The sequence below is a fragment of the Citrus clementina genome, unplaced genomic scaffold (genome assembly GCF_000493195.1).
Source record: "Citrus clementina cultivar Clemenules unplaced genomic scaffold, Citrus_clementina_v1.0 scaffold_6, whole genome shotgun sequence".
Taxonomy (NCBI): domain Eukaryota; kingdom Viridiplantae; phylum Streptophyta; class Magnoliopsida; order Sapindales; family Rutaceae; genus Citrus; species Citrus x clementina.
This window is the reverse complement of record NW_006262139.1, coordinates 24,975,034-24,988,296: the sequence shown is the minus strand read 5'-3', so window position 1 is coordinate 24,988,296 and position 13,263 is coordinate 24,975,034. Positions and strand designations below refer to the sequence as shown.

The 13,263-nt window shown below is 34.9% G+C and overlaps 2 protein-coding genes across 2 annotated transcripts; one reads left to right on the top strand and one right to left on the bottom strand.

The window, feature by feature from the left end:
- The first annotated feature begins 1,538 nt into the window (after nucleotides 1-1,538).
- On the top strand, nucleotides 1,539-7,170 carry LOC18038334. The gene is made up of 9 exons (XM_006431101.2): nucleotides 1,539-1,733; nucleotides 2,588-2,720; nucleotides 2,958-3,009; nucleotides 3,195-3,270; nucleotides 3,499-3,581; nucleotides 4,293-4,389; nucleotides 5,334-5,379; nucleotides 6,411-6,499; nucleotides 6,599-7,170. Exons 1-9 carry the CDS (start codon nucleotides 1,673-1,675, stop codon nucleotides 6,925-6,927), a joined length of 966 nt encoding a protein of 321 aa, XP_006431164.1. The 5' UTR covers nucleotides 1,539-1,672; the 3' UTR covers nucleotides 6,928-7,170.
- On the bottom strand, nucleotides 7,100-13,105 carry LOC18038692 (granule-bound starch synthase 2, chloroplastic/amyloplastic). Its single transcript, XM_006431102.2, has 8 exons — nucleotides 12,288-13,105; nucleotides 11,347-11,896; nucleotides 10,511-10,575; nucleotides 10,088-10,165; nucleotides 9,876-9,986; nucleotides 9,488-9,532; nucleotides 8,603-8,776; nucleotides 7,100-8,459 (listed from the first exon to the last, which is right to left on the bottom strand). The coding sequence occupies exons 1-8, from the start codon at nucleotides 12,615-12,617 to the stop codon at nucleotides 7,503-7,505; spliced, it is 2,310 nt and encodes a 769-aa protein (XP_006431165.1). The 5' UTR covers nucleotides 12,618-13,105; the 3' UTR covers nucleotides 7,100-7,502.
- Nucleotides 13,106-13,263: the final 158 nt, after the last annotated feature.

The window sequence follows — 13,263 nt, the reverse complement described above, 5'->3', positions numbered from 1 at the left end:
GATGCGACATATTAAATCAACCACATGCTCGCCTTGACTTAACTGAACTCATCACCGACAGGGCTGGATGAGCTTATCTTGTGATTTGGACTCAATTGGCAAAAACATTATAAGCTCAAACGATGATGATGATGATATTGAGAATTATGATCGTGTTCTTATCACCGTGCACAATGAAGACCGAAATTGACATGAATCGCAGAATTCACAAACCAAAGAATTTATTAATAGCTATTCCTTTTAGGCCATTTTCATTTTCATTTGATGCTCTTCTTCTTCTTCTTCTTTTTGGGTCAATTCTCGTTGGCGAAATGCTAGTGTCTTGCTAACGTATTTATCATTATAATATTTATAATTTTTCAAGTGCGGGAAGAAATATTTGAGTGAGAAATTTGGATACCCTGTTCTCATTATAATTTGAGCTTTTCTTGAATTTTTTAAATAATGTAAAATCTAAACTCTTAATTGAAGGCCAACCCCAAATTAAACCCATTCAATCAACTGAAAAGAACTAGTTCGTAATTTATTAAATCGATCCATTTTTTTGTTGATTTTTTAAAATGAATCAAATCTAGTTTTAATTCGAACTAACTAGTAACATAATAAAGTACAATATTACCTCCGCCACTATTATGGGTATGTGGTATTAATTCATTGGTTGAATTAAATATTTCTTGGCCCACATGATTTATTTATATTATTTTATATTTTCATTCAATTAATGAATTAATGCCACATCAGTTTATACAAGATAAGTTTATATAAGAGTTTGTGACTGTATCATCACTCTTTTCTATTACTAAAAGTTGATTTGGAATTATTTTTGGAAGGTTCAAAGGTAGTTTTGAAAAGTTAAAAACTAATTTTGGTGTTTGGTAAAAAAAAAAATTTTAATTTTTTTTGGGTAAAATCACCCCATTCTATAGTAAATTGTGAAAAATAGCGAATAGTAGATCTTAAAATCTAATTTTAAGAATTACTCTCATGTTCAATACAATTTCTTATATATTCTCATATATCTTATAAAAGTCTAAATTATCCTTATTAATTAGGAAACAAAATTATTAATTTTGAAAAGATTATTATTATTACCAATTATTTTGAAATAATAAAATAAAATATATAATTAATAATAAAAAATATTAATTTTAATTATCAATTATTATATGTGCAATATATGTTTATAAATAAATTTTATTCAATATTACATCTAATTTAGTCATTCATATTTTTACAACAATTTAACAGTAAAATTTATTAAACACATACAACTGTTTTTAAAACTAATAATTTTTTAAAAATAAATTTTACCAAATACTTAATTATTTCTCTTCACAACTAATTATTCTTATATTACAATTAATAACATTTGTTTTAAAATTACGGTATTACCAAAATAGTTCGAAGTGTTATGCAGTGACAAAGTTGACAACTCACTATCCTTTTAGGATTAAAAAAAACCCGGCCCATCAGCCGGTTCGATCCGAGTAAAATAACACACACAGTGAGAGACTCCATTGGTCCATTTTTCTCGCTCTCATAGCCCCGTAAATGTACAAACAAACTCTGAAGCTCATATTGCGTAAGACACACACTCACTTTGATCCTTCTTAGATAGGCGTTAAAGAAGTGTAAAGCCTAGCTGGGTCTCGGCTCCGATAACCCAGAATCCATGAAATCACCTTCCCTTTCTAATCCTCTTGATATCTTCGAGATTTACCGACGGTTTTGCGGTAAATTACAAAATTTCACCTACTTTTTATTTTTGAATTGGGATTTTACAGATTATCTTATTCTTGTTTCTTGATTCGAATCACGCTTCTAATTTTTTACTTGGAAAATTTTGATTATTTGATGTAAAGTTTTCATTTTTATGCATTTTTGATGTGGGTGTCTGTGTCTGGGAGTTTGATGGGTGAAGGATTTGATCTTGTGTTTTCTTTAGATAACTTTAGGGGTTTTATCTATTGGGTTGCTCAGTGGCTGTGCAAATTTAGTTTTGATGAGCTGTTGAGGAACTTGAGCTTTTTATTCCAATCCCGCTTGTAGTTTTTTTTTTTCTCTTTGGGGGGGGGGGGGGGGGGCATTGAGGTATATGGAGGACTAGGGTTTTGGGTTTGAAATTATTGCTGATTTATTTTGGTTTTGTAGGGAAATGTATGAGGGATAGTGGGTTGTTGTGTATAGTTTCCTAAATCCCGTGCTTTTGATTGTTTATGACTTTTTCTGAAAAGAAATAAATAGAATTTGAGATGGTTTATTTAATGTAGAGATTTTAGAAATTATGATGTGGTATTATGTGTTACATTTTGTAGCAGTTGTCAATCGTTGATTTAAATTAGTTTTGTATTGGAATGTACGAGGGAGTGGATGGTTATGTATCTTTGCAAAAGCCCGCGCTTTTGATTGTCAAAGACTTTTTTGGAAAAAGAGAATAGAAGGCACTTTTTTATATGCTGTTAAATTAAAGATTGTTGAATTAATTGTTACTGTGTGTTAAACTGTTTAGCAGCTGCCATTCATTGTTTTGTACTTGTTGATGAGAAAGAAGTTGTCATTTAGCTGATTCTTTGAACTTATATTGCAGAAATTAAATCTCAAAATGCAGATGTTTGTATAGAGGACAGTTATAGAGAAGACAATGAATCCCCAAAGGCCAAATTTTCCAGGGAGGCATTGGCTGAGCTATTTAACTTGGTTGAGTCAACTGTACATATAAGGTAGGTGTACACAAGCTACGCCTGGTTTTTCATGAAACTGTCTGAATTTTTCATTATCTTTCAAGTTGTGCCGTGGTCCTGACCTGCTTTAGTATCTTGACTATGTACAATGGTCATTTGCATGTAGGTCTGAATTCCTTTGTTATTCTGCGTGGTCAAATATCTAATTTGTGATAGTATACTATCAATTATTGCATCATTTAAATGTTTTTAATGCTTTATTTGTTTGTTTGACAGGATTTTTGTTTTTGATGAACTATTCAAGCTCATGTCACAGCTAGACTTGATGGTGAGAGTTCATGTCTTTCAATTCATTTAACTGATGAGATTTTGTTATTTTCTCAGTCATAAATTTTCATTTGATAAACATTGTCATGCTTTGACATCTCCTTTTTGTTGGTCTACTGTTATATGGGTCCTGTATTCCATGATTGATGTATTATTGTTTTAACTTTGACATATCTACTTCTGCAGGGTGACTTTTCTGAATTTTCGCGCTTCTATGATTTTGTTTTCTTCATGTGCTGTGAAAATGGTCAAAAGAATATAAGTAAGTTTTATTTCGTACATCTAATATACTTATTTTGTTTATGAGCCAAAAATAAAAATAAAAATGAAAAAGAAATAAAGGTTTTCTCATACACTTAGAGTTGAGATTGTAACTTTACCAATTTGTCCATAGAGCTGCAATTTCAGATATATGTTCCACTTATTTATGTTTTGTACTAAATACTTTTGGATCTTGTTGACCCTTTCTTTCCTTTGAAATGATTTACAGCCGTAAGCAGAGCGGTCACTGCCTGGAGATTAGTCTTAGCTGGGAGATTTCGGTTACTTAACCAATGGTGTGACTTTGTTGAGGTATGGCTGACACTAAGCTTCTAATGCTGGATTTATGTCATCGTTCTATTTTTATAAGTAGCCTGCATGATCAGTGCTCCTTCACCACTGCTGAAGGCGATTAGAAATAAGAGTATTAGGCTTTTGTATTCAGTTTGAATTTTTATTCCTACATTTTACTGTGCTTCTTGGGTTAAGACATAAAATCGTTGCTTCACAACTTAAATTCTTTTATGATTTTCCAACCGATTTACGTGCATCCATATTGGAATTCATTTCTCCCTCTTTCTCTCACTTGTTCTTTGTACGATATGGAAAGTCACTAGGATCAAGATCGTGAGAATTTAGGCGTGCTAGATGACATAGAAGCATTGATGGGTAACTTAGTATTATAATAGGTAACATTGTGTGATAAGAGGTAACTTAGTATGATAAAAGCGGATTGCATCTTCTTGTATAACGTAATTAACAATTTAATTTTGTTGCATCAAGAGTAGTTTGTTTGCTATTTCCATCTATAAAGTGCTCAGAATTGTTGGGTTCTTTTTTAATTGCTTTCAAGGAACTTTTGGCTGAAGGTTTCAAAAGAAATTGCTCATAATTGATAGATCTTGTTGTAGCATGTCCTGCGCTTATACATAGGGAAGCATACTACATCTCAATTTAACTTCTAGATATCTCTGGTTTTTCCTTATTTTTCCCAAGGCATCTAATCATTGGAATTCTGTTCAGAGAAATCAGCGACATAACATCTCTGAGGATACTTGGCAGCAAGTTTTAGCATTCAGCCGGTGTGTACATGAAAATTTGGAAGGGTATGATCCTGAAGGTATTATTGCTTGTGAACCCATACTTATTTAGGTTGCTGAAGATTCAGGATTCAGGATTAGCTTCATGTTTTTCATCCAATGGTCCCACCTTAGGAGGTCGTGAGAGAAATCTTGCATTTTACATATATAACACGATTGATTTTTTTCTTTTTTCTTTTTTTTTTGGGCATTAGTTTGATTTTAGAATTTCTCTATTGGCTTTTCTGCTGCTTATCATTATCATTAAGTTATGCTTAGTCCTAGTAATTATAGAGCAATTATCGTTTAACTACACCAAGTATTGCGAAATAACAAACCACTACACAAGTTACTGAAAAATGACACTTCACTACATTGAATTTTTAACAATAACAGTTTGCTACATTTGTTGGCACTTCCGTTAGTCAACTGTTGGTTGACTTATAAAATACCAATTATGCCCTTAATGAATAACTCATAAAATAAAAAGAAAATGATACAAATTAATTCCATGCGAATTTACAATGTTACCCTGGTCTTGGTGCAAAACAATATTGTAATTGCCGCTTGAATTTACAATGATAATTAAATGACAGTATTGCCCTTGCAACAGGTTGCATGATCAATTGTAAATTGATAGAAATGTAGTAAATTGTTATTTTTAAAAAGTTAACATGGTTAAGTGTTACTTTTCCATAATTAATGCAGTGGTTTGTTATTTCGCAATACTTGCCGTAGTGAAAGGATAATAATCCTAGGACTTAATTACCAAATTTGGGTTTCATTTGATGAAAATAAAATTTTGCCCATATGACGTCAGTGTGACATCATTGTTGGAATAACAACAGTGACAGAAATGTAGTAAACTGTTATTTTAAATAAGTTAAGGTAGTGAATTGTTACCTTTCACTAATTCGTGTAGTGGTCTGTTATTTTGAAGCACTTGGCATCATGAAAGGATAATAACCGTTAATTATATCTGCAGGTGCTTGGCCTGTCCTTATAGATGACTTCGTGGAGCATATGTACAGGTTTCATTTCTTGGAATTCTCAAGATATTCATTTTCTTTTGCTATTGCTTATTTGTTCTGAATTTTTTATTGTTTATGTCTACAAATTGTAATAATGGAAATAGTATACAAATTATAAACACGGAAATAGTTATTGTTATTGTAATCACACCTTAGTATGTTTTGATGTAATGGCTTTTTCAAGGTTATGTTAATCACAAGTGGTTGATGGGTCTCCCTTGGGAAGCACATCTGTTCATTCAGTATACTAAGATCTTGAAATTATTTCTTCCATTATCAAGTCTTTGTAACTCATCAAACTTATTTTGATGAGTGCCTTAGAGGTGAATATTGAGGAAGGAATTCTGATTGCTAGCCATCTCCAAACATCTTTTCTCTCTCTAAAAAGTCTCCTTGAAAGTGTGATAGTCGGCAATATCTCTGTTCAAGCTTCTAATGTTGCTCATATTGTGTTAACCTTATATGTTGAATTAGAGGGAAAAAAAAAAAAAAAAAGCTAAGGCCAAAATCAAGCTCATTCACTGATTGGCAAATTCTTTAATTGTTAAATTCTTGCACGATAGTAACCAGAAACCATATATGTTGTTTGCTTAATGGTAAAGAGAACTTCTCTTCATTGAAGAGAACCTCTATTCAATGATTGAGCCTCTCTTCATTGAAAAACTTCATCTTTCTTTAATTAAGTGAATCTCAGAAATTCTCTTCGTTAGAGACATCAAAGAGAAGGTCCTTTTTATCTATTAATTATTTCTATCCATAATATTATGAAAATGGATACAAATTTTTTAAAGAGTTTTTCTTTTACTATTTTCTCCTGTTGAAGAGAAATTAAAGAGAAACATTAAGTGAGTGGTTTGTGATGAGATTCCCTTTGTTTTAAATTTTGTGCATTTTTAGAGTTCTATTTACTGAAACAGAACGTAAACGTTCTAACCTTCTTTGGAGCTCCAACTTGGCTGCCGTCATGTTTTCTGCTTGTGTTTCATTGCATTTCAGTCAGCTGGTATGCTGAACTATCATTTTTCTTGCAGAGTATCAGGATCTAAGGAAAATCCCGGCTTATTTTGTAGCTGTGGTGATTCAGAATCCCAATCTTGTGGATATGAGGACTCTCTTCCTGGTATATGAACTTACTGCAAAGAGTTTTAACTGAGTCCCATTGTTCACAATTTCCGGACTTTATACACAGCAGAGAATAAGCTCTGAGATATTTTTGCAGGATTGAAAATTTTTCCGGGTTTGAAGAGGAAGTCATCTGGCATAGAACAAGATGAAATGGAGTCTTCAGATGCTCATATCCCTGAATTAACAGACCACAATCACATATCCAAGAGAAGCAGACAAGTTGCTAGACCGGTAAACCAGGAAGAAAATCCCCCGGGGAGTTCTGGTGATGATTGTATGGAAGTAGTTAGACACAATAGTCCATTAGGCTCGGCAAAGTCTCCTTGTGCTGTTGAAGGTTGCCTATCAAAGGGCTTTGCAGGGCTATTCTCAACTCGTTCCTATCTCCAAGTTGATCGGGGAAGAAGACTTTCCTATATATAAAGCTTCTTAGAAGTTAGAAACCTAGTAACATTTGTCTCGATAAGATTTTCAATGTTTGTGTTGCGATGTTGTCATAGTTCCATATCCCCACATTTTTCGAAAATCCAGGGAGATATTTTCCTTCTTCCTTTGTTGGTTTTCTGAGAGTTGTGGGGTTCTCTGATTTGATTTCTTGGAGTATGTCATATCCGTTGTCCAGTTTGATCCACACAAGCAATAAAACAAATCATCAGCTTTAGTTGTTTTTGTGTTTTTTTTCCTTCTATTACATGGTGTTGAATTTCTCATTGTAATGTCTAATGACCACTAATTACATAAAAAAGGTGCCAGTAGAACATTGCAAGCCTGTGTAATCGTAGCAGTGAAATACGTGGGCTTCCTTATCTAGCCTCGAAAAGAATAACAGAGCGAAGAAAAGAAAACAAACAAAAAAAGAAACTTTTTACATATTAATCCATGAACCATTGCCAACACACTATAACGGAAACATTCACTCTTATATGAGTGAGCTCTAAATGTATCTGCCTACTCAGAGATAGGTAAAAGGCAAAATTGTAGACATTCAGCCCTAAGTCTCACCATTGGTACTTGGCAGCAACAAGTACTTCCTCGTACAATTGAGCAGCATGATCCCAACTGAGGTCTTGCATCATCCCTCGTCTCTGGAGTCCTTCCCAACTCTTTTTGTACTCTCGGAAAGTCAATAAGCAGTTTCCTAATGCGTGTATCAGCTTACCTGCAGACGCACCATCAAACGTCCATCCAAGCCCTGACTCACTGAATGGATCAAAAGGCTGCACAGTTTCTCTTAACCCTCCAACTGCATGAACAACGGGAATTGTCCCATACTTCATAGCATAGAGCTGGTTCAATCCACAAGGCTCAAATCTAGATGGCATGAGTAAAACGTCTGCACCAGCAGTTATCCGGTGAGCGGTTTTCACAGAAAAGCCCACCCACCCTCGGACTTTGTCATGATGCTTTCTCTCAAAGTTCCTCAGCATCTCTTCCAAATCTGGTCTGCCAGTGCCCAACATGACTAATTGCACGTCCTGACCCATCATCCATGGAATTGCTTCAGCTATGAGGTCTACACCTTTTTGGTGATCAAGCCTTCCAATGAAACCTATCACTGGGACATCATCACGGACCGGCAATCCAAGCTCCCTTTGTAAGGCTGCCTTGCACTGGGGCTTGCCAGTACGCAGAGTGTCCAGGGAGTAGTTAGTGTAACCATCTGAAGTTAGATGGATATCATACATTGGGCTCCACTCTTTTGTATCAATCCCATTCACGATGCCGCTTAATTTCCAGTCAACTTCATTTATAATATTGTGCAGTCCCCAACCACCTTCAGCAGTTTTAAGCTCCCAGGAATATCCTCGACTGACAGTGACCACACGGTCAGCTGTTTTTAATCCAGCAGCAAAAATATTGAAGTGCTCACCTCCAACAGGGTCATACAATTTGAAAAGGTCCAAGTAATGTCCTGGCAGATCTGTATAGACGAAATCCGATACAGGCCCCCGACCCTGGATACAGCATTAATTAATATAAGCTGATGAAAAATGACAATTTTCTGAATTCTTATTAGAGTAACAGATATTCATAGGCAGACGTTGTGAGAATAGACATGCAACTATATCAAGCAGATTGAAATGAAATTAGAATAAACCTGATGAGCTATGTTGTGAATAACGAGCAGGGATCTCGTATACTGCATTAAACCATTGTCTCGATAGTATGCCTTCAGATACACTGGGAGCAGTGCAGTGTGCCAATCATTTGCAATGAAAACCAAATTTCCATCCCCATAGCAGACACCACCACATGGAACATACCAAGGTATCTGCAGATATCAGATTTTCTACGTTATGACACTTTAGCACATAAGATAACAGAGAAACTATATTCAACCAGTTAGTTAGCTCGGAGACAGTCACAGAAAAAGAGAAGAAAGAAGAATGGAACATGGATCAGAGTGTACTACCAGTTACCAAGCACAAGTTTATCAATGGTGCATGTAAATATCCATATACCAACTGGGAACTTACTGCCATTGTACTTTTACCTGACTGGGACTTTGTAAACCACATCCCACATCATGTAATGGTTAACTAGCATAAGCTTATATAACATCATTCTAGCTTGAGACTTGAAAGAATGACAGACATATCAGTATAACATCAATGAACCACTGCTCAGATACGAACAGGAAGGACTTGGTTCCCTTGAATTGTCACTGTTTCACTGACAAGCACTTTTAATATCAGTTTCTACTCTAATGGAAAAAGATGATTTCTATGTAAATGCTAAAATACCTAAAAAGAATCAGTATAGATGAGGCTCATCTCTGAAATCCACTGTATGAGTACGACCATAGTGAAGCTAGAATTATAAGGACATACAGGCTACCAAAACAAATTGTTTATTTGATGGTGAGTTTGTGACCAAAATTATAATCTGTAGGCTTAATTGGATGTCTCAAGTTGGAATCCACCAAAAGGGCACTCTTTCAATTTCACAAATTATAATTTTTATGCCTACTATAGAATTTTACCTCAATAGCTGCCTTGCAAAACAATACCATGCGTTTCAAAATATCCTGTACCACAAAACTAGATGTGTAAGAATCAAGATGCTTACAAATGGTAATTCAAATTGAATCATAATTATGTCCATTCTTATTAGATAAATACTTTATATAGAAAGAAGACAGCAAACAGAGCTCAATGAAGCTAACTAATCTACAACAGACAAGGGGAACTTTTTAGCCAATCAACATCACACAATATGAGACTTCAAAAAGAAAGATAAAGTTTCTAGAAGAATAAAGAACTAGGTTACAGGCTTCAAGTCACTGTTTAACGAATACTACAATGTAGCTCTTAATTGGAAATATGTTCAACCAGGCAAAACAAAGGACTGTCAATGAAGGAATTTCTCACCTCCCGACCTCCTCCATATATGTTATTTCCTAGATGGCGAAACAAAGGACTGTCAAGGAAAACAAAATCCACACCATCAATATACGCCTGGAAATATGCCACTTCGATATCCTGCAGACCATAGAATGTTTAAACAATTGCTTTGGGACATCCTATTATAAATAAAGAATCAGATAGTCAATAATTCAAAGTTAGCAGCATCCAATGCATACCTGGCGATCCACCCTATACCTTTTCCGGATTCCAGTATCTTGAGGCTCTGCATAATTGCCATAATGTGGTGCCACGACCTAAGAAGAGAACCAAAGAAATGCAAAAAATAAGAAAGCATGATCATTCTTAATCCAAAACAAAAGTAGGTGAAATAAAGAGCAAGACAGTCATGAATCCTCGTCAGTCTTAAAAATCTAAGTTATACAGATAAAACATCTATGTTGTCTTTTATAAATAATACATAGAGCAATTCTTAGCAAAGCCAGATTGGCTACAACATACATCCTAACCGTGAGTGCAGCATAACGCACAATCTATAATTTCCAAAATTTCCCAATTCATGTATTTAACTATATTTGCAAAGGGAAAATTTCAGAAAAATCTCCCTTCCGCTTATCATGTTAAAATACAAACAACGTTACCATGACTCTGTGTCCACGCCGAGCCAAAGCCTTCGGTAAAGCCCCAGCAACATCTCCAAGCCCACCTATAAAAACTCTTTATACATCAATATTTAGGTCACATACGAAAGGATACATACAGGTATGAGCATACAAGCTTGAATGTCGACATGCACGAAGTATTCTCCTAACTCATAGTCAACCTCATAAATAATAACAAGAGACAGACAAACACTGAACTTTCAATAGTGAAAAGAGCTAGAAATATCTTGATTAACTTGATTAATGTAAGAGATCCAGCATGTTGTGCAATGATTCGGTAGTGTCCACTTATGCACATGAGGTGGTTGTCAAACACAGCCTAGTGACCGATTCTCTAAAGAGTTCAGACCATTAATACCCTAAGTCAAGCAGCTTCTTGAACAAGGAAATGATTTTATTTTAGTTTTCCAATTACTCAAAATTTGGTTAATGTGAAATTTAATGATCTTCGTAGCAATCCCATAAACAAAAATCATTAATACGAGTGTTAGTAAGTAATATGAAAGAAATTTATTAACAGTGCACTACATGTAAAAGAACTGTACAACTTATGTTTGTCCTAGAAGAAAAACATCAATAATTTATTCTTATTATCTCCACATTTTATCAAGTGACTTGTATGACATTCCTTTCTTCTGAATTAAAAAGAAAATTCCTACTATCTTTTATTTTTATTACTAATATAATTCTACTACACTCATTCTGAATTAAAAAGAAAATTCCTACTATCTTTTATTTTGGACAAGCACATCAAGAAAGAAAATCTTTCATGTGAATGCCTTTGTCATGCCACATTAAGGGTACATACTACATACCAGTCTTAGACCATGGACCACATTCTGCAGCTACCAATATAACGTTCATGACATTTGCACCAGCCAATGGAGGGGGTTTTGCTTCTTCAGTTTTAGGTTCAATTGGCTCACTGTCAATTTGCTGTACTTGATCCAAATCTTTTTCGTGCCGTTCCTCCTTTGGGCTGGAAATTACAGCAGTACGTGAAAGAAAAGATGGCAGTTCATCGGACCAAGTTGATTGCGTGTCAGTGCCTTTCAACAGTTTCGAGGAATCTATATCAATAGATTCCTTTTCAGGAGACAACCTGTTTTCAGATTCCTTTCCACCTGCATCAGGACCTCTGTTAGCAGCAGAAGATTGAAGTTTTGGTGCCTCATTTGCAGTTGAGTGGTCGCCGCTGCTTGAAGGAATGATGCCATTTTGGTTTTCAACTACATTGCTACTACTGGTTGAAGTGAAATCCAAATCGGAAAAAGAGTTCTCCCTCTCTTCATAGGAAACTTCATCTTCTTCTGAATTAGCAATGTCACTTTTTATAGATGACACCAATTTCCTTCTTTCAGAAATCTACAGAAACCAAGATATCACAATATTTAGTCCACTTCAAAATTCTCATGTATGACAGAATTTAGTCATCTCTCGAGACCATAATTTACAAAAGATAAAATTTGATTCTTTGAAGCGAAGAAATAAATAGATCACGAATACTGCAAAGTAAAGTTTTAAAACTTTTTAGCACACTTGGAAGCACGAAATTTGAGATGATTAGACTCAAGCTTCCACCACCATGCTCATGCTTATAGATAAGACAATTGCAGTGTACACTAAATAGTGATCCGTGCAAGGTATAAATATAGAATATAGAAGCCACTCATTTCATTGAATCCCCTAATCATTTCACCATCAAAAAAAGATTTGTGTATTTTAATAAAAACGAAAAGGAAGAAAAGGAAAAGACCTGTTGAAGTAGTTGTTTTTGCATAGCAAGAACTTTCTTGCTCTTTTCGATGGTAGCTTGAAGCGAATCCTCTGGTTCATTACCACTTTCATCTTCCACGAATCCTGCTCCTGTCGCTTTCACATGCTTAACCTTTAACAAATGCCCGCTTTTATTAGAGCGAAAAGAGAACCCAGATACTGAATTATTTAAAAAAGCAAAAATTGGCGACTTTTTTGGCCTAAATGCAGAAAATGATGAACTGGGTCGATACTGATTTTTACTAAACAGCACCACGTAACTATCAGCTTTTGTTTCAACCATAAAAGAAAGAGACCTAATAGAGGCCATCGAGTGTTTGAAAAAACGCCTCCCTAAAAATCCAAGTGTGTAAATGATGCAATTATATACTCTTACGACATTAAGTTTCGTGCGAAAATGGGATTGACCCAGTTGAGGGAAAGTAAAGATTAAGAAACCCAATTGAGGAAATTACAAGTAGTCCAGAAACAAAAGGGTTGTTAATGATAGGCAAATTATACAGTAGACAAGAAGAGGAGAGCTTTGTTACTGAAAATAGATGGAAAAACATAGACAGAGAAACAGGAAGAGGAGGTGATCAGATATTATAATCTTAGTGGATGATTATTGAAGTGGGCCCAACAGAATGAGAAATCATAGAGGGGGGTTTGAGGTTCAAATTGGCCAAAAAATTTGGGAAGAGAGATTATATGGGCGTCTCTTAGTCTCTAAGCCTGGCCCTGCGGGTCAGGATTCAAAGAAAGCCTTTGAGCCACTAGCCATAAGCTTTACTCAAAATATCACATCATCATTCACAATAATATTTTCTTTTCTGGCCAATAAAAATGGCATGTGAAATAACCCTCTTTGTAAGGTCATTTTCCACGAAAGTGAAACGTGAAGCAATACGTGGAAGTCTTATGAGCGGGGATGAGGTATTGAAACATGAGTTTCGTGTTTTTAGACCATGTGTCGA